The 19,747-nt window shown below is 50.9% G+C and overlaps 1 protein-coding gene across 1 annotated transcript; it reads right to left on the reverse strand.

Moving 5' to 3' along the window:
* Positions 1-2,594: 2,594 nt before the first annotated feature.
* Positions 2,595-11,025, reverse strand: NES (nestin). The gene is made up of 4 exons (XM_060201631.1): positions 10,101-11,025; positions 8,346-8,470; positions 7,300-7,373; positions 2,595-7,051 (listed from the first exon to the last, which is right to left on the reverse strand). The coding sequence occupies exons 1-4, from the start codon at positions 10,878-10,880 to the stop codon at positions 3,099-3,101; spliced, it is 4,932 nt and encodes a 1,643-aa protein (XP_060057614.1). The 5' UTR covers positions 10,881-11,025; the 3' UTR covers positions 2,595-3,098.
* Positions 11,026-19,747: the final 8,722 nt, after the last annotated feature.

The raw sequence follows: 19,747 nt of genomic DNA on the forward strand, positions 1-19,747 counted from the left end.
TGCCTTGGGCCCAGGCCGAGGAAGAGCCTGTTACGGATGTGAGTCGGCTCCAAACTTGGACACAAGGCTGGCAGCCCCTCAGATGCCCCAGTCTGGGGTGCTTAGAGGTGTTGCCAGGATCATCCCTGCCCAGCAGGGAGTGCCTTCTATTTGGGGATCCTGACTCCAAGGCTGCAGGCCACTCCCACCCCTCAGTCTAGGAACCCTGGCCCCTCCCTGCCCTACACAGGGACCTAGAGAAAGTTGGGTAGTGTGGGGCATGGGGAAGAAAGTGTAGCTGGGGGGGGGCTGCCTCTACCTCAGAGCTTAGTATCAACCTCGACCTACCTGCCCTGCAGCTATCACCTCCCAATTCCTGACTTCCTGCCCTCCACCCCTCCAGCCACAGCTCCTGAGGATGATGGAACAGCCCTCCACTTTCCGTCAGCCTTCTTCCTGCATGTCCTGCCCTGGCAGGGAGTGTGTGTAGGGGGTCCCAAGTCGCTTGGCCGAGTGGCTATGGTTCAGAGAGATTAAATAAATGCTGGCCTGCAGACCAGAAGGTAGTTAGTAGGTAGAGAGCACCTTCACCATACATGAAGAGCCAGGCTCAAGACCCCAACATCACACTGGAACACACATGAAGGGGAAGCTTTACAAGTGGAGGAGTGCTGCAGTGTCTCTCTCTTTCATGCTCTTTCTCTCTGAAGATTCAGAGTAGGGGGAAAAATCTGCTCTGAGTAGTAGAATCATACAAGCATGAAACCTCAGCAACAATAAATCAACCAAGTAAAAAAAAAAAATTGGGAGTCGGGTGGTAGTGCAGTGGGTTAAGCGCACGTGGCACAAAGCGCAAGGACCGGCCTAAGGATCCCGGTTCGAGCCCCCGGCCCCCCACCTGCAGGGGAGTCACTTCACAAGCGGTGAGGCAAGTCTGCAGGTATCTGTCTTTCTCTCCCGCCTCTCTGTCTTCTCCTCCTCTCTCCATTTCTCTCTGTCCTACCCAACAACAATGACATCAATAACAACAACAAAAATAAAACTACAACAATAAAACAAGGGCAGCAAAAGGGAATAAATAAATTTTAAAAGATTTTTAAAAATATTTAAGGATGGGAGTTGGGTGGTAGTGCAGTGGTTAAGCGCAGGTGGTGCAAAGCACAAGGACCCATGTAAGGATCCTGGTTCAAGCCCTTGGCTCCCCACCTGCAGGGGAGTCGCTTCACAGGTGGTGAAGCACGTCTGCAGGTGTCTATCTTTCTCTCCCCCTTTTTGTCTCCCCCTCCTCTCTCCATTTCTCTCTGTCCTATCCAACAACAATGACAACAATAAAACAACAAGGGCAACACAAAGGGAAATGAATAAATATTTTTTTAAAAAAAATTTAAGGATGGGACAGGGTAAGAGGGGTTGGGTGGTGGTAGACCGAGCAGAGCATGAGGACCTGGGTTCAAGCCCCCAGCCCCTATCTGCAGCGGGGGAAGCTTCATGGATGGTGGAGCAGTGCTGCAGGCGTTTTTCCTCTGTACCTCTCTTTCTCATCCTTTTTTTATTTTTCTTTGAATAGAGAGAAATTGAAAAGGAAGGGTAAAGAGAAAGAGGAGAGAGAGACCTGCAGCACTGTGGGGAACCAGAGCTTGAACCCAGATTTTTTACACACTAATTTGTTTGCTTTACCAAGTATGCCGCTGCCTGGCCCCTCATCCCTTTTTCTAACAAAGAAAGAAGGTAGGAAGGAAGGTGGGCTCTGGGAATGGTGAAGTGAAAAGTAAATAAAAGACAATAAGCAAACAGATAAGCAGATAAATGGAGGGAGCCAGGAGATGGCTCACTTGGTAAAGTGCACACTTCACTGTGTGTGAGGAGCCAGGTTTGAGCCCCCAGCACCACGTGGGAGCACCATTCATAGGGGAAGCTTCACGAGTGCTACGGCAATACTAAGGTATGTCTTTCCTTCTCTGTCTGTCTCTCTGTAGCTGGGGAAATAGCCCAACTAGTAGAGCACTGGACTTCCATGCTGGAGGTTCCTGACTCAATTCCCTGCACCCCATATCCCAGAGTCTTATCTCTATCTTCTTTGTTCCATGGGAAGCATCCCCCCTTTTGCTTCATAAGTAAGATAAATATTTAGAACTGGACACACACTGACCTGAGGCCACACAGTCAGACGGAAGCAGGACAGCCCCTCCTTCCGAGCCCTGCTGTGGTCCTGCCTCAGACATCAGACCAGACACTGTTTGGATTTGGGGCATAGGGGCTTATTACACTGGCGACAGCCAGGGGCAGCAGGGGGGAGTCTATGCAGGCGTGGGGGTGGCCTCAGGGTCTAATCCCTGTAATCAGCCGGCAGATGACAGGCCTGGCTTCTGCTGACACTGAGGTCACCTGCACTGCTTCCCCCATTCCCCCCACCTCCACCCCTGGCTAAGGGTCAGCCCTAGCCCTGCCCAGGCCCTCAACCAGCATCTGTCTGCCCTGCCCTCTCTGGTGAGGCCTGCCAGGTCCACCCCTCCCCAACATCAGTGCCTCTTCAGTCTCACCACCCCCCACCCCACATCGTTCCCTGCCATCTGGGAAGATCCCCCAGGACTGGGAAAGGAAAAGTCCAGACTCTGTAGGCGGAGACATGACTTTATTCAGGCAGGTATGTGTCATGGCTGGGGGGAAAGGAGGGTAGACACGGGAGCACCCCCACAACCTCACATGCCCTGGGCCAGATATCTTGGAGGGGGTCATGAGGCAGAGCAGTGTAACTGACAGAGCCTCTGCCCAGGGCTCTTACAGCTAACGGGTTGGGGCAGGAGAGGTGCAAGGCACTGAGGAGGGGACTTGGCCCGTCTAAGCCTCCCTCCGGGGCAACCCACACACTGTCTGCAGGGCTGGGGTGAGGGGGGCCTACTTTCCATTCCTGGAGCCTCCTTTCAATTGTCACACCCCATTTCACCTTGGCCAGTTGAGGCCTCTCGAATAGAAGCTACAGGACAAGAGATCATAAATATGTTCAGGGTGCCTGGGTGCTAACCCCAAGCAGAGGGAGCTTGGGACCACTTACCCTTCCCCCACACCCACCCCATGCCCACCCCCCACCACTGAGCCCTCAGATGGAAGAGATTCTTCCTCTAGTCCTCCCCAGAGGACCAGGAATCCTCATTTCCCTCCCACTGAGAGAACTTCAGGAGCTGCGCCTGGCCTAGCTGCAGGGGGATCCCAGCCCAGGGGGCCTTCAGGGAGCTTCCCTCCTCCTCTTCTCCTTCCTCTCCTTCCTCTGGACTCTCTCTATTCCCCACAGGCACCCCCAGTTTCCCCTGGCCCAGGCCCTCAGCTTGCCCCAGCCCATTTAGCACACCTCCATTCAAGTGCTCCAGCTCCTCTTTCAGGCTGGGACCCTGACCATTGACACCGAGGGTATCTGCGAGCCCTAGGCCCATGTCCCCCATCCTGTGTGGAGTGTCCAGAAGGCCAGGAACCCCACCCTCCCTCTCCCAGGTGGCAGCAGTGTCAGACCCCCCCTCTGAGACTGAGGGGTCAGTGTTGTCAGGGGGCTCTGTATCCTGGACTGTCATGGGGGTGTCAGCTGCCATGCCACTCAAGATCTCACCTCCACAGGCACTGGTATCCAGCATCTCAGACCCTTCCAGGTCTCCTCTCTGAGAACCACTTGGAGCCAAGACCAGGGGGGCCCCAATGGAGGACCCTAGCCCCCATCGCTCAGCTGCTGGCTCCTCTTCTTCTCTGTCCTCTCCCTCCTCCGCACTCTCTTCTTCATCTGCAAACCCATCAGACTCGCCGTCCCTACCCCAGGCCTCAGACTCTGGCAACAGCTGGGACACTGGGCCCAGAGATTCTGCTGCCTCCCTGGAGACCCCAGGAAGCCGAGAGACCTCAGTCCCCAAGTCCTCAAATTCCTCTGACTGGTCAGAGTCTGGGCCAACTTCCTCCTCTCCCTCTCCTTCCTGGTCTTCCCCATCCTCTTCCTCTTCCTGATTCTCCTCCCTCTCCTCCCCTTCCTCCCAAGTCTGGGCCCCCAGGCACTCTGAGGGCAGACCCACAGCCCCCCAGTCTTCCTCTCTGGCCTCCCCTTGAGGAGTGGGCCTCTGCTCTCCAGCCAAGCTCCCCATAGGGGATGTGGGGGAGCCCAGGTAGAGGCCCAGGGGGGTGGAGTCAGGCAGGGTCTCCCCAAGCTCATCAGCCTCACTCTCCTCTCTGCTCTCCTCACCCTCATCCTGAAGGCTCTCTGGGACGCCCCCAGGACCCCACTCTTGCTCATCCTCTACCTTTTCCAAGGCCTCAGCCCCAGCTTCCAGGTCTGAGCTAGTCTCTTGAGTCCTCTCAGGCCCTGGCTCAGGCACAGGGGCATCTGAAGCGGGTGTGTTGGGTGACCATGGCTTTGCATCTCCTAGCTTGGAGGGATTCAGAACTGGATCCGCCTCTTCCTGGGCCTCCTCTGGCCCCAGGAGTTGAGGGGTGCCACCCCCATTCAGGGACACTGCCTCTACTCCCCAGGGGACCTCGGGCACCTCCCAGCAAGGCAGTGGAGAGAGCTCAGTTTCCACAACTGCTGACTCCCCCAGGAAGTTTCTGGGCTCTTCCAAGGGCTGGAATTTCTTTGCCTCCAATCCTTCTCCTGCCAGGGGTGGCTCTATACCTTCCTCCAGTCCCCCTACCTCTGGTCCCTGACTGGCTCCCACAACTGTCCCCAGCCCCATGGTGACTGGGGAGGCTTGGCCACTTGCAGGGGCCTCACCCTCATCTCCTAGCACCTGCTCCACCACTGGCTCTGATGTTCTCTGGGGGCTTCTGGGGTCCGAGACATCCCCTGGTACTGTCTGCCCTTCAAGGTCCTGGGAGTCTTCTGTGTCCCCCTCCTCACTGGCGCCCTCAGCTAAGACCCTCTCTTTGGACTCCAGGATCCCCAGGTCCCCCTTAGCTGTGTCCCAGCTGCTTCCTGGGGCAGCACTCGGCTGTAGCTCCTCCTGCTCTAGATACTCCTCCTTCCTGGCTAAGCCATCCCTCAGTTCAGCCTCAACCTCAGAGTCCACACCAGTCCTCCCCAGGGGGCTGTCCTGACCCCATTCTTGCTTCTCCTTCATCATCCCTGCCAACAGCTCCTGTCCCTCCTCCTCCAGAGCCCTCAGAGACTCTCCATTCTCCTCCTTCTGCAGTGCTTCTTCCTCTTCTGGGCACGTTGCAGCATCCCTGTCTGCCTCTTCGGGAGCACTAAGCTCTAGGTTTCCCTCCCCCAGAGCTCTCAGTGCTTCTGGACTCTGCTTGCCTGGGGGTCTTGATGTGTCTTGGTTCTCTTCCACAGACTCCGTTGGCTCTTGACTTTTTGTTTCTGTAGGGGTCATGACCTCCAGGTTCATTTCTTCTGGAGACCACACTGGCTCCTGAGTTTCTAGGGCTGTTGATATGTCTAGGTTTCTTTCACTTACAGGTTGCAGAGTCTCTGTTTCGAAAGACCCCATCACATCTATATTGTCTTCTTTTGGGGACCTCAATAACTCAGGGTCTTCTTTTTCAAGAGGGCTGTATACCTCGTGGTCTTTTTCAAGAGAGTCCAGTGACTCTGGTTTCAGTGTCATCTGGTCTTCATCTAAAGACCTCAGTGGTTGCTGAGTCTCTTTTCCCAGAGGTCTTAATTCTTCCTGGTTCTCGTCTCCTAGAGACCTCAGTGGCTCCTGGTTCTCCTTTACTAAGGAGGGCCTCAAGGTCTCACAATTCTCTTCTTCTGCAGGCCTCTGGGCCTCCTGGTTTTCTCTTACTAGAAATGCCAATGTCTCCTGCTTCTCTTCTTCTGGAGACCTCAGGGCCTCCAGGCTGTCTCTTACTGGAGGTCTCAAGGTCTCAAGATTCTCATCTTCTGGAGACCTCAGGGACTCCTGGCTGTCTTTTGCTAGAAGTGTCAAAGCTTCCTGGCTCTCTTCTTCTAGAGACCTCAGTGGCTCTTGATTTTCTTTTGCTAGAGGTCTTGATGACTCCTGGTTCTCTACTTCTAAAGACCTTAGTGGTTCTTTATTCTCCTCTTCTTGAGCTTTCAAAGACTTAATGTCCTCTTCTTCTACCGCCCTTACTAACTCTTGATTTTCATTTTCTGGAAAGAAAAATGTCTCTTGATCACCTTCAGGAAACTCCCTTAGTTCTTGATTCTCCTCCCCTAGAGATTGCAATGTCTGTGGGTCCTCATTTCCTAAAGGTTTGTGTGGTTCTGGAGTCTCTTTTTCTAGAGGTTTCTCTACTTCAACATCCCTGTCTTCTAAAGACTCCAGAAGCTCTGGATTTTCCTTTTCTAGACTGTTTAGTGTTCCTAAGTCTTTCTCTTCCAAAGAACCCACAGATTCCTCATTCTCTTTCTCTGGAGATCTTAATGTCTCAGAGTTCTGTTTTTCCAAAGACATCGATGAATCTTCAATCTTCTCTTCCAGAGGCATTGAAATTTCTTTCTCCAAAGTACTGATTGAATTCTGGATCCCCTTCATGTCTAGAGTGCCCTCCTCTCTCCGGGTTTCCTGCCGCAAGATGCCCACTGCTTTGATCTCTGTGACTGTTTCTCTTTCTCCCAGCTCCTTGCTTTGCCCTTCCCCTTCCTCCTGTAATCTACCAGACACTGCAGACCCACTGGCTTCTGCAGCTTTAGCCTCCACACCCTCATGATCAGGGCTGCGGGGTGGGGTTGAGGGGACATGCTCCCCAGGGGACTGGCCTGGGTCCACCTCTTTCCACTTGCCCCCAGGCTCCTCCAGTCCTGCCAGGATGCTGCTGGCAGGAATGGCCACCTTGGCTTCAGTCTGAAGCCTCTCCTCCTGTGGCTGCAGCAGAGACAGTGGGGCATCCTGGGCTCTGACCACTGCATGCGCAGCAGGGCCAGGAGTCTGAGGTGTGAGTGGGATGGGAGTGCTGGCCAAGGCAGGGACACGGGCCTGGAGGAACTCCTGGCTCTTCAGAAAGGTGGGCACAGGTGTTTCTAAGGCATCAGGCATGGGCGAGGGGAGGGCAGTGGAGCTCAGGACTGAGAGCAGGGGTCCCAAACGTTGATCCTCTGGGGTCCCCAGGACGTGCAGCTCCAGTTTGGGGTCTGGACAGAGGGGAGAGATGACATGAATACATGCTGGTGGGGTAGGGTGGGAGTACTCGGGACCCCCAGGGCAGCTCCCCCTTCTGATCCCAGACCCTCTGGACACTACTCTGGCCTCTGATTAGCTGGACTGAACATGCTCCCTGCCTTAGGAGTCAAGGTTTAAACTAGTATCTCTGGGAATGGAGTAGCTTGGAGTGTGGGACAGAGGGAAGGGGCCAAATGGGAGCCCTGGCCCCACCTCTTACCCTGGATGCAGAGAAATGCCTTGGAAAGGCCATCAGGAGTCTGCAGGCGGGAGTTCTCAGCCTCCAGGAGGGTCCTAGGTGCAATGGAAGAAAAGCAGGGTCAGCCCTCTGCTTCCCCCCAACACCAGAGACAGGCATCGCCCTCCTACTCTCTTCTGCCACTGTCACACATCAAGCCACAGAGCAGTACACATATTCGGAGCACACAGCTGACTATGCAGGCAGAGATTCCCACACACCGGCACAGGCTGGGGACCAGCCCCCATCCATGGGGTAGGGATGACCTCATCCCTGCCTGCCTGGGGGAGATTGATTCTCATGCTAATCACTGCCTTTGTCCACCTGCCATCTGGAGGGTCTGACTGAGGGGGAGGAATCATTCTCAGACGGTTCCCATGGGCTTGGCCCCCTCTTCTGTCCCAGGCCACACACAAAAGCTGAAGAATTCCACTCCCTCCCTCCAGATCCTCCCCACCCCACAGCCCTGCAGCCTGCCCAGACTCTATCCCTCAGAGCTGTGGTTAGGGGTTCAGGGGTTCATTTCTGGGACCTCCAAATATTCTAGATCCCAAGCCTTTCAGGGCCAAGAGATCTTTGTGTCCATGCCTCTCCCTGCCTCAGGTGCCCCAAGTCACACTGGGTGTTCTGTGTGTAGCATGTTCCCCTGTGAGCTCTGTGTTGGGGGGGCAGGGGGTAGGAGGGCACAAGTGCCCCCTTTCTTAGCCTCCCCAGAACCTTCTCATGGGGCCCAGCCTGCCCACCCCTCCCAAACCTGTCAAGACTCCCATCAGTGTTGGCCTGTAGATTGAAGGGGCAGCATCCTCAGACTGATTCCGCCCTGGCCCCCACCCCATGGGCCTGGGCCCCTCTTCATGCTGCCATCAGGATAGGGTGAGGGTCTGGCCGCAGGTCCCCCCCACACATGTGTCCTGTATCCCATGTGCCTTCTCTTGGGGGGGCTGCCAAGGCACAAGCTCCTTAGAGCTCATCCCCTAGTCCTGGTGAGACCTGCCTGGAGTCACCATACCTGTATGCCCTGGCCCTACCTGTATGTGGCCACCTCCAGGCTGAGTGACATCTTGAGGTGTGCCAGCTGCTGGCGGCCCTCCAGGATCTGGGCGATCTGACTCTGCAGCCCCTGCTTCTCCTGCTCCAGGGCCTCCACAGCCAGCTGGGGGGTGGGTGGGTGGGGATGAGGACAGGTTCCTGTAGCAGCATCTTCCACCCGATTGTCTGTTCTGTCCCACCTCACCGCCCCCCACCCCACCCTGCCTAGAGGAGCACAGACACCCTCCCAAGGCTGGAGGTTTCCTCCTCTGAGATCCTGATGAACAGCACATGCTGTTCAGGATCAAGCTCCCACAGGATGCGGACAGGAAGGGGACTCGAGGGAGGTGCAGGCGTGGGTTGCAGGCCCTGGTGGGGAAAAGTGGAAGCAGAAAAGAAGATGAGCCAGAGGTCTGCGGCCCACAGGGACCGGAAGCCAGCAACCCAGGGCTCCCCTCACCCTCTGCTCCCCACGCCTTCTGGAATCTCTCTCCTCTGAAAGGAGGAGGAGGCTAGGAGGCCACGGTGAGAAAAGGGCAGTGGAGGGAGCTTCATCTAACCGGATCTGTTTTTTCAGCTGCTATGCACCTCCTGTGTGTGTCTGGGTGTGTTGGGATGGATGACTGGCTGAGATTGTTTGAGAAGCCTCTGGAATGTGCTGGTGGGCTATGGCAGGGAAGGGAGGCTGGGGCCACTCATTCAGTGCCCCTGCACTCCCTGTGTCCAGAGGAGGGCTGTTGACCTTGCAGATTTTGAATGGCAAGATCACTGGGGGAAGAGGGGGTGTATCTCTTAAGCAGAATCCCAGCGACTGGAGGCCTGAAAGGGGTGGGGGGAGTGGTTGCTGTGTAGAAAGGGGGCATCCAGACAGTTAGGATTGTGGACTGGTCTGTCTCTCTTCTTTCTCCCTCCCTTCCTTTCTTTCTTTCCTTCTTTCTTTCTTTCCTCAGAGCATGACCCAGCTCTGGCTTCTGGTGATACTGAGGACTGAACCTGTGACCTCAGAACCTCAGGCATGAAAGTCTTTTGCAGGAGGCCAGGTGGTGGTGCACCTGGTTAAGCACACATTACAGTGTGCAAGGACCCAGGTTCAAGCCCTGCAGGGGGAAAGCTTCATGGGTGGTGAAGCAGGGCTGCAGGTGTCTCTCTGTCTCTCTCCCTCTCTACCCCATCTTTCTCAATTTCTCTCAGTCTCTAATAATAAAATAAATAAAAAGAAAGTCTTTTGCAGTGCTCTCCCCCTTTTTATTTTTAAATATTTTTATTATCTTTATTTACTTATTGGATAGAGACAGCCAGAAATCAAGAAGGCATGGGGTGATAGAGAGGGAGAGAGACAGAGATACACTTGCAACACTGCTTCACCACTCGAAAAGCTTTCCCTCTGCAGGTGGGGACCGGGGGCTCCAACCAGGGTCCTCGTGCACTGTAGCATGTGCACTCAACCAGGTGCGCCACCCGGCCCCCTTCTTTTTAAAAGATTTATTTTATTTTTACATAGGAGAGGGAGACTTTCCCATGGGAGGCAGAGAAAGTGAAAATCAGAGCAGCTCTAACCTGGAGGAACTTCCCTCCGGCCGCGAGTCTGATGCTCTGCCTGCTGAGCTGTCCCCCAGCCACTTTGCGTCCCTGTCACTCCCCCCACACACACACACACACACTCCTGCGCCTGAGGAGCCGCTCTGGGAGGTGGCCCTTGGCGCTCCCACCTACCCCACCTTTGCAGAGGTCTGAGCTCCTCGGGGAGGCCTCACCTGAAACTCGTCGGTGGCCCGCAGCCGTTCCTGCCAGCGGCCCTCCAGCCTCTGCTCCAGCGCGGCCCGCAGCTCCTGGAGGCCCCCACGCTCGGCCCGCAGCTGCTGCAGCTCCAGCCGGGCGTCGCGGGCGCCCTGCGAGGCTTGCTCCAGCCTCCCGCGGGCCTGGCCCAGCGCCGCCTGCATGTGCGCCACGCGCGCCTGGTAGCCCCGCACCGCCCCGCGCCACGCCGCGCCCAGCCGGCCCGCCAGCTCCTCTAGCTCGGGTGCGGGCGCTGGGGGACCGCGGGGTGCGGGGCGGCAGGGGGCGCGGGCGGCCTGCGCGCTTAGCTCCGCGCGCTCCTCCTGGTGCGCAGCGCGCAGGGCCTCCAGCTCCCGGCCCAGTGCCGCCGCCTGAGAGCGCAGCCAGCCCTGCGCGCCCTGCTCCGCCTCGACGGCGCGCCGCCCGCGGGCCGCCTCTGTGGCCAGCCGCTCCCGGGCCCGGCGGTGCTGCTCCAGGCGGCCCGCCACGCCTGCCGCCTCCTCCTCCAGCCCGGCCCGCGCCACCTCGGCCGCGTGCTTCTCCCGCCAGCGCTGCTCCACCAGCGCCCGCAGGGCCGCCAGCTCGGCCTCGGCCCGCGCCCGCCACGACGCGTCCCCCGACTGCGCCCGCAGCCCCCCGAGCTCGGCGCTCAGAGCTTCATTCTGCTCCTCCAGCGCCTTAACCCGGGCCACGTAGGCCTCCAGGCGCCGGTTCAGCTCCCACATCTGAAAGGATTCCTCCCCCAGGCAGCCCTCCATCCTGCTCTTGCGCTCCACAGAGCGCGGAGAGACGCGGGACACTGGGAGAAGAGGGCCGCGGCTCTGGATGCTTTGAGGATGAAAGGAAAGGGGCGAGCGAGGAGACAATGATGGGGCGGGGCGAGCAGGGGCCGCACTTCTGAGCCAGGCTCAGTGGGAGCTCTGCTATTCATAATCCCGCCACCCGCCTGGGTGAGGAGGGGCGGGGCGGGGCGGGGCGGGGCCCAGGCCTTAACCCCTTAGCGGTTCCAGAAACCGCACGGCTGAGTGTCCTGGTATCCCGGACAGTGGACACCACCCCTGGAGAACCTTATCCTGGGGTGGATTTCTGAGACGAGGTTTGAGGAAGCCCCCCCTCCCCCTTTCCGGGACTGAGGGGGTGAGTGGGGAAGCCATTTGCACAAAGAACCTGGTAGAGTAGCTAGTCATAGCAACTCAGCACATTCAAGAGTGAGCTCATGGTCCTGCAAAACAGCTCACTTGGCTAGTGCTTTGATTTGCCTGGGTCGTATGACCCAGGTTTGAACCCAGCACCCACCACACTAGAGGTAGCTTTGGAGTTGTCTCTTTGACTGTCTCTCTTTCTTTAACTTTTATTTATTTATTATTGGACAGTGACGGAGAAATTGAGAGGAGGGGAGAGATAGAGAGACCGAGAGACACCTGAAGCACTGCTTCACCACTCGGGAAGCTTTCCCCCTGCAGGTGGGGGCTGGGGGCTTGAACCCAGGTCCTTGAGTATTGTAACATGTGCATTTAGGCGGGTGCACCACCACCAGCCCCTGATGGTCTCTCTTCTTTCTCTGTTTCTCTTTTTCTCTAAAATTCTTTTTCTCTAAGATTCATTTTCTTCATCTATAAAACAGAAGCAATGGGGCTGGAGACAGCATAATGGTTCTGCAAAAGACTCATGACTGAGGTTCCAGGTTCAATCCCCACACCATAAGCCAGAGCTGAGCAGTTCTCTGGTTAAAAGGGGGAGGGTGAGACAGCATGATGGTTATACAAAAAGACTTTATGGGGCCTGGGTAATCGAGCACTTGGTTAAGTGCACATACTATAGTGTGCAAGGACCTGGGTTCAAGCTCCTGGCCCCCACTTGCAGGGGAAAAGCTTCATGAGTGGTGAAGTAGAGTTGCAGGTGTCCCTCTGTCTCTCTCCCTTCCTATCTCCCACTCCCCTCTCAATTTCTGACTCTATTCAATAATAAATAAAGAAAAAAATATTATAATGCCTGAAGATCCAAAGTCTCAGGTTCAGTCCCCACACCACCGTAAGTCAGAGCTGAGCAATGCTCTGGTAAAAAAAAAAAAAGGGGGGGGGGAGGCTGGGAATCTGGGGAGGTAGCATAGTGCTTATGCAAAAGGATTTCATGCCTGAGGTCCTGAGATCCCAGGTTCAATCCCCAGCACCACTGTAAGCCAGAGCTGAGCACTGGACTCACTGGACTGCTGAAAGGACAGTGGGGACATTCACAAGTGCTAACCCTCCTGAAACACCCCCATCTTGGAGAGACTGTGCTTAGAAACAAGAGCAAATCTGTGATGCTAGCAGACAGCAAACTTGTGTACCTGCACCCTGCCGCTTCTCTCCCTCCAGCAACCGCTGTTTCCCTGCTGCTGCCGCTGTTTCCCTGCCACAAACCTCTAAATTCACCCACTACAGTTCACTGCCTCCGTGAGTTCTCAGGGTGGGGCCCCAGCTTGTTTTCCGAGTCAGAGTTTTTGCAGAGGGCTCCCCCTGGTGGCTAACAGGTCCGCTAATAAATAAGCCATCTTCCTGGTCCCAGTTGCACAGAGCCTTTCTGATATGCCAAATCTTCATGTTTGACTTACATTACTGTCTTCGCTCTCAAAACATCCTTACAGCTTAGAAATCATGGAACTCACCCAGGCCAGGGAGAACTCACTGGGGGAAGCCTACTGGAGGACAAGAGGCCTTAAGCTTTATAATGAAGGGATGGGCCAGTGGGCTTATCTGGCTTTCTCTCATCAATAACCAATAAATCAAGGCTGGGAGATACCTCACCCGGTAGAGCACACTTTGCCAAGTTCAGAGACATGGGTTTAGACTGTCAAAATAGCTCACTTGGATAGCTTTGTACCACCCAGGTTCACACCCAGCTCCTACTGCATTGGGGGAAGCTTAAGTGCTGTGGTCGATTTCACTCTTTTGTTTCCCTCACTTTCTGTGAAAAGTCACCCCTGGAGCAGTGAAGCCTCAATGATAACCAAAAGAAAAGAAAAGGTAGGGAGTTGGGCGGTAGTGCAGTGGGTTAAGCCCACGTGGCGCTTTGCACTGGCCTAAGGATCCCGGTTGGAGCCTCCAGCTCCCCACCTGCAGGGGAGTCGCTTCAGAAGCTGTGAAGCAGGTCTGCAGGTGTCTGTCTTCCTCTCCTCTTCTCTGTCTTTCCCTCCTCTCTCCATTTCTCTCTGCCCTATCCAACAACGACGACATCAATAATAACTACAACAATAAAACAACAAGGGTAACAAAAGGGAATAAATAAATGTTTTAAAAAAGAATGTAAATAGAAATAGAAAGGGACATTACATAATGGTCAAAGGATCAATGTATATAGCCAGGCAGTGGCACACCTAGTTAAGCACACACATTACAGTGCTCAAGGACCTGGGTTCGAGCTCCCAGTCCCTACCTGCAGGGGGAGAGCTTTGCAAGTGGTGAAGCAGGGCTGCAGGTGTCTGTCTCTCTCTCCCTTCTCTACCATCCCCTTCCCTCTACATTTCTGTCTGTATCTATCCAATAAATAAATAAATAAAGATAACAAAAAATTTTAAAAACAAAAAAGAGAGAAAACTATGGTAAAATCATTCACAAGAGAAAGAGGAGATATTACAACAGATGAGGCAGAGATACGAAAGATCATGCAAGACTACTATGGACATCTATACGGAAATAAATTTGACAACTTAGAAGAAATGGACACATTCTTAGAGTCATACCAATTGCCAACCTTGACACAAGAAGAGGTAAATAAACTTAATGGGCCAATCACTAGTGCAAAAATTGAAACAGTAATCAAAAGCTTCCCCAAGAACAAAAGCCCAGATCCAAATGGTTATCCTAATGAATTCTATAAAACATTCAAAGAAGAACACCCATTTACCTCAAACTCTTCCAGAAAATAGAAGAAGGACTACTCCCAAGCACATTCTATGAGACTAATATCACTCTGATCTCCCAAGCAAGAAAGAAAAACTCCACCAAAAAAGAAAACTATAAACTTATATCTATAAACTATAAACCTGATAAACATTGATGTAAAGATCCTCAACAAAATCTTGGCTAATCAAGTCCAACAATATATTAAGAGAATAATCCATCAAGATCAAGTGGGATTCATCTCTGGAAAACGGGGATGGTTCAACATCTGCAAGTCAATGAATGTAACCCACCATATCAACAAAAAGAAAAATAAAAATCACATGATCTTATCAACTGATGCAGAGAAAGCATTAGATAAGGTCCAACATCCATTTATGATAAAGACCCTCCAGAAATTGGGAGTAGTCCCCACCTTCAGGGGGAAAGCTTCACGAACGATGAAGTAGGGCTGCAGGTATCTCTGTCTCTTTCCCTCTCTATCTCCCACACCATTCTCAGTTTCTCTCTGTCTCTACCTAATAAATAAATATTTTAAAAAATAGAAATTTAGAGTGGAAGGAAAATTCCTCAACATAATAAAGGCTATATATGACAAACTCATAACTAGCATTGTGCTTAATGGGAACAAAACCAAAAGCTTTCCCCCTAAAATCAGGAACTAGGCAAGGATGTTCTTCTCTCACCCTCATTCAACATAGTCCTAGAAGTCCTCGCCATTACAATCAGGCAAGAAAGAGATATCAAAGGAATTCAGATTGGAAAGGATGAAGTAAAATTATCACTATTTGCAGATGATATACTATTATACCTACAAGACCCCAAAAGTCTGCCAAAAAAACTACTGGAAATCATCAATAAATTCAGTAAAGTAGCAGGTTACAAAGTCAATACTCATAAATCTATGACTTTTTTAAATTTTATTTTTATTTACTTATTTTCCCTTTTGTTGCCCGTATTGTCTTTTGTTGTTGTTGTTATTACTGTTGTTATTGATGTCATCGTTGTTAGATAGGACAGACAGAAATGGAGAGAGGAAAGGAAGACAGAGAAGGTGAGAGAAAGATAGACACCTGCAGACCTGCTTCACTGCCTGTGGAGTGACTCCCCTTCAGGTGGGGAGCCAGGGGCTCGAACCGAGATCCTTGCATGGGTCCGTGTGCTTTGCGCCACGTGTGCTTAATCTGCTGTGCTACCACCCAACTCCCATGACATTTCTTTTTTTTTTTTAATATTTTATTTATTTATTCATGAGAGGGATAGGAGAGAGAGAAAGAACCAGACATCACTCTGGTACATGTGCTGCCAGGGATTAAACTCAGGACCTCATGCTTGAGAGAGCAACATTTTATCCACTGCGCCACCTCCTGGACCACTCCATGACATTTCTTTATACAAAAGATGGGCCAGAGAAAACCCATTTGCAATTGAATCCAAAAAGATAAAATACCTAGGAAAAATCTAACAAAGGAGGTGAAGGGCTTTTTCAATGAAAACTACAAGGCATTGTTAATAGAAATAGAGGATGGCAGTGGTCCAGGAGATGGTGCAGTGGATAAAGCATTGGACTCTCAAGTATGAGATCCGGAGTTCAATCCCTGGCAGCATATGTCTGGATCTTTTTCTCTATCATCCTATCTTTCTCATTAATAAATAAGATCTTTATTTTATTTTATTTTATTTTACTTGCCTCCAGGGTTATCACTGGGGCTCAATGCCTGCACTATGAATCCACTGTTCCTGGTATACATTTTTTCCATTTTATTGGACAGGACAGGTAGAAATTGAAAGAGGAGGGCGGAGATAAAGAGGGAGAGAGACCTGCAGAATTGCTTCATCTCTTATGAAGAGACCCCTCTGCAGGTAGGGAGCCAGGGGCTCAAACTGTATGTACTATGTGCACTTAACCAGATGCACACCACTGCCCGACCCCTTAATAAAAATCTTTAAAAAAAAAAAAGAGATGGCACAAAGAAATGGAAGGACATCCCCTGTTCATGCATTGGAGAAATAAATATCATTAAAATGGAACCCTGACAAAAACGATCTAAAGATTCAATACAATCCCTATTAACTTCTCAATGACATAATTCAAGGAAATTGAACAATCTATCCAAAAATTTGTATGGAACTATAAAAAAAAAACCCACAAATAGCAAAAGCTCTCCTGAGGAAAAAGAAGAAAAGTGGAGGCATCACAATTCCTGACTTCAGTTTATATTACAAAGCAATAGTCATTAAAACAGTGTGGTATTAGAACAAAAATGAATATATGGACCAATGGAACAGGATAGAGAGGCCAGAACTAAAACCACACATGCATAGACACATTATATAGGATAAAAGGGCCAATGGGGAAAAGAAAGTCTCTTTAACAAATGGTGTTGGGTGAATTGGACAACCATATGCACAAAAGTAAAACTAGACCACCACCTAACACCATGTACAAAAATTAACTCAAAATGGATCAAAGATATGGATATAGACCTGAAACTATAAAATACATAGAAGAATACATTGGTGGAACATTCCAAGACCTTAACGTTAAAGATGTACTTGAAGACTCCACCCCATGGGCAAGAGAAACAAAAACAAAAATGAATAAATGGGACTACGTCAAATTAAAAAGTTTCTACGCATCAAAAGAAAATTCTATAAGGATAAACAGGAGACCCAGCAAATGAGAAAAGATATTTGCACTCTACACTTCAGACAAGCAGTTGATATCAAACATCTATAAAGAACTAATACAGCTCACCAACAAGAAAAAGAATAACCCAATAAAAAGTGGACAGAAGATATGAATAGAAGGTTCACTGAAAAGATACACATGGCTTATAGACATATGAGGAAATGCTTCAATTCACTCACCATCAGAGAAATGTGAATCAAAACCACATCGAGATTCCACCTCACACCTGTGAGAATGGGATCCATCAATAAAACAAGAGAAGATAAGTGTTGGAGAGGAGGTGGAGAGAGAGGAACTCTACTACACTGCTGGTGGGAATGCAAACTGGTACAATCACTCTGGAGAACAGTATGGAGAATCCTTAAAAGGGGTCAGGTGGTAGTGCATCTAATTGAGCACACACATTACAGTGTGCAAGGACCCAGATTCCAGCCCTTAGTTCCCACCTGAAGGGGGAAAGCTTCTTTCCATATCTCTCTCTCCCTCTCAATTTCTCTCAGTCTCTATCGAATAATAAATAAATAAAGCTATTTTAAAAAAGAGAATCCAGGGGCCAGAAAGTGGTGCACCTGGTTAACCACACACATTACAGTGCACAAGGACCCAGGTTCAAGCCCCTGGTCCCCACCTGCAGGGGGAAAGCTTCACAAGTGGTGAAGCAGGGCAGCAGGTGTCTCTGTCTCTCTCCTTCTCTATCTTCCCCTCCCCTCTCAATTTCTCTCTGTCTCTATCCAATAATGAGAGAGAGAGAGAGGGAGAGAGAGAAAAAAAATCCTTAAATAAATACAAATAGAAAGCCATGTGATCCAGCAATTCCACTACTAGGCATATACTCAAAAGATATAATAACACTGGGAGTCAGGTGGTAGCGCAACGGGTTAAGTGTACCTGGCACGAAGCAAGGACTGGCATAAAGATCCTGGTTCGAGCCCCCGGCTCCCCACCTACAGGGTAGTTGCTTCATAAGTGGTGAAGCAAGTCTGCAGGTGTCTGTCTTTCTCTCCCCCTCTTTGTCTTCTCCTCCTCTCTCCATTTCTCTCTGTCTTATCCAACAACAATGACATCAAGAACAACAATAGTAACTACAACAATAAAACAACAAGGGCAACAAAAGGGAATAAATAAAAATAAAAATATATATAATAACACTGACTGGGAAATGTTACTCATGTACAAACTATTGTACTTACTGTCGAATGTAAAACATTAATTCCCCAATAAAGAAATTTTTAAAAAGATATAATAACACTGATTCAAAAGGATATATGCATCCCAGTGTTCAAAGCCGCTTTATCCACAATAGCAAACACCAGGGAACAACCAAAATTCCATTCAGCAGATGAAAAAAAAAGTTATGGGACATATATTCAACAAAGTATCAACAAAAAGATGATAGTGTGTCTTTTGAGATAAAGTGAATAGAACTGGAGAATATGCTTAGTGAAGTAAAGAGGTGAAGGACAACTACAGAATGGTTTCTCTCATATGGAATATAGAGAATTCATTATACAAATGTGGAAAAAAAAAGTCAACCTATTTCAAGACTGTGGAAGAACTATAGTGATTATGGGAGTGGGGAAGGGGACACAGACCTTTGGTGATGGGAGTGTTGAAATATAAAATAAAATAAAATGAGAGAGAGAGCGAGCTAGAAAGGGCTATGGTAATAATGTAGTGGTTATACAAAAGACTTTCAGACTAAAAAGAGGCACCAGAGAGCCTCTTGCCATATTGTAGGCATTGTAACCATGGAGTGAGAAGCAAGGGGAAAAGCAGAATGAACAAGGGGCCCAAAGGAGGTCCGGTTAAGGAAGGAGTTTGTGTCTTTGCCCTTGAGATGGCAAAGGGACATGGAAGACCTGGTCTTAGAAAAATCGCTGGGGAAGGGGGTGCAGGGTCACTCATAGCACAAAGCAAAGCACAAGGACCAGCACCAGCTCCCCACCCACGGGAGGGGGGGGTCTCTTTGCAGGCAGTGAAGCAGGTCTGCTGGTGTCTATCTTTCTCTCTCCCTCTCTGTCTTCCTCTCCTGTCTCAATTTCTCTCTGTCCTATCCAACAACAACAAAAATGGAAAAAGATGGCCACCAGGACCAGTGGATTCATGGAGGGTCGGGCAGTAGCACACCCATTAAGCACACATAGTACTAATGGCAAAAATCCAGGTCTGAGGCCCCAGGTTCAGTCTCCACAGTGGTACTTTATCTAATGAATTAAATAAATCTAGAAGAAGGAAGCGGAGGAGGAGAAGGAGGAGAAGAAAAAGAGGAGAAGGAGGAAGAAGAAGAAGATGATGATAATTGATGATGATGATGAAGAAGAAGAGGGAGAAACAGGGTGGGGTGCACCTGGTTGAGAGTACACATTGCCATGTACAAGGACCTGGGTTTGAACCCTGGCCCACTGCTGAGTGGGGAAGCAGTTCTGCAGGTTCTTTCTTCCGATCTCTCCCTCCCCTCTCAATTTCTCTCTGTCTTATAAATAAAATAGCAAGAAAGTAAGAAAGGTAAGAAGTACAAGGATCTGTGCAAAGATCCCAGTTCAAACAAACCCCAGCTCCCCACCTGTAGGGGTGTTGCTTCATTCTTTCTCCCTCTCTATCTCCCCTCCTCCCCAATTTCTCTCTGTCCTATCCAATAAAAAAACAGGGGAAAAAATGTCAGGAGTGGTGGATTTTTAGTGCAAGCACGGAGCCCTAGCCATAACTCTGGAGGCAAAAGAGAAGGAAAGGAAGTAAGGAAGGGAGAAAGGGAGGAAGGGAGGGAGGGAGACAGAGAAGGAGGAAGGAAGGGAGGAAGGAAAGAAGGAAGGAAGGAAGGAAGGAAGGAAGGAAGGAAGGAAGGAAGGAAGGAAGGGAAGGAGGGAGGGAGGAAGGGAGGGGCGGGTGGAGGTGCACCTGGTTGAGCACACATGTTGCAATGTGCAAGGACTCCAGGTTTGAACCCCCAGTCCCCACCTATAGGGGGAAAGCTTTGTGAGTGGTAAAGCAGGGTTACAGGTGACTTTCTGTTTCTTTCTCTCTCTATTTCTCCCTTCCTCTCAACTTCTGACTG

This window comes from Erinaceus europaeus, chromosome 11 (assembly GCF_950295315.1).
Source record: "Erinaceus europaeus chromosome 11, mEriEur2.1, whole genome shotgun sequence".
Classification (NCBI taxonomy): Eukaryota; Metazoa; Chordata; class Mammalia; order Eulipotyphla; family Erinaceidae; genus Erinaceus; species Erinaceus europaeus.

Coding starts and splice junctions, on each gene's coding strand:
- NES (XM_060201631.1), bottom strand. CDS start 10,880: ATGGAGGGCTGCCTGGGGGAGGAATCCTTTCAGATGTGGGAGCTGAAC. Junction 8,471..10,100: donor GGGCCACCGACGAGTTTCAG/GTGAGGCCTCCC, acceptor CCCACCCCCCAG/CTGGCTGTGGAGGCCCTGGA. Junction 7,374..8,345: donor CTGGAGGTGGCCACATACAG/GTAGGGCCAGGG, acceptor CATTGCACCTAG/GACCCTCCTGGAGGCTGAGA.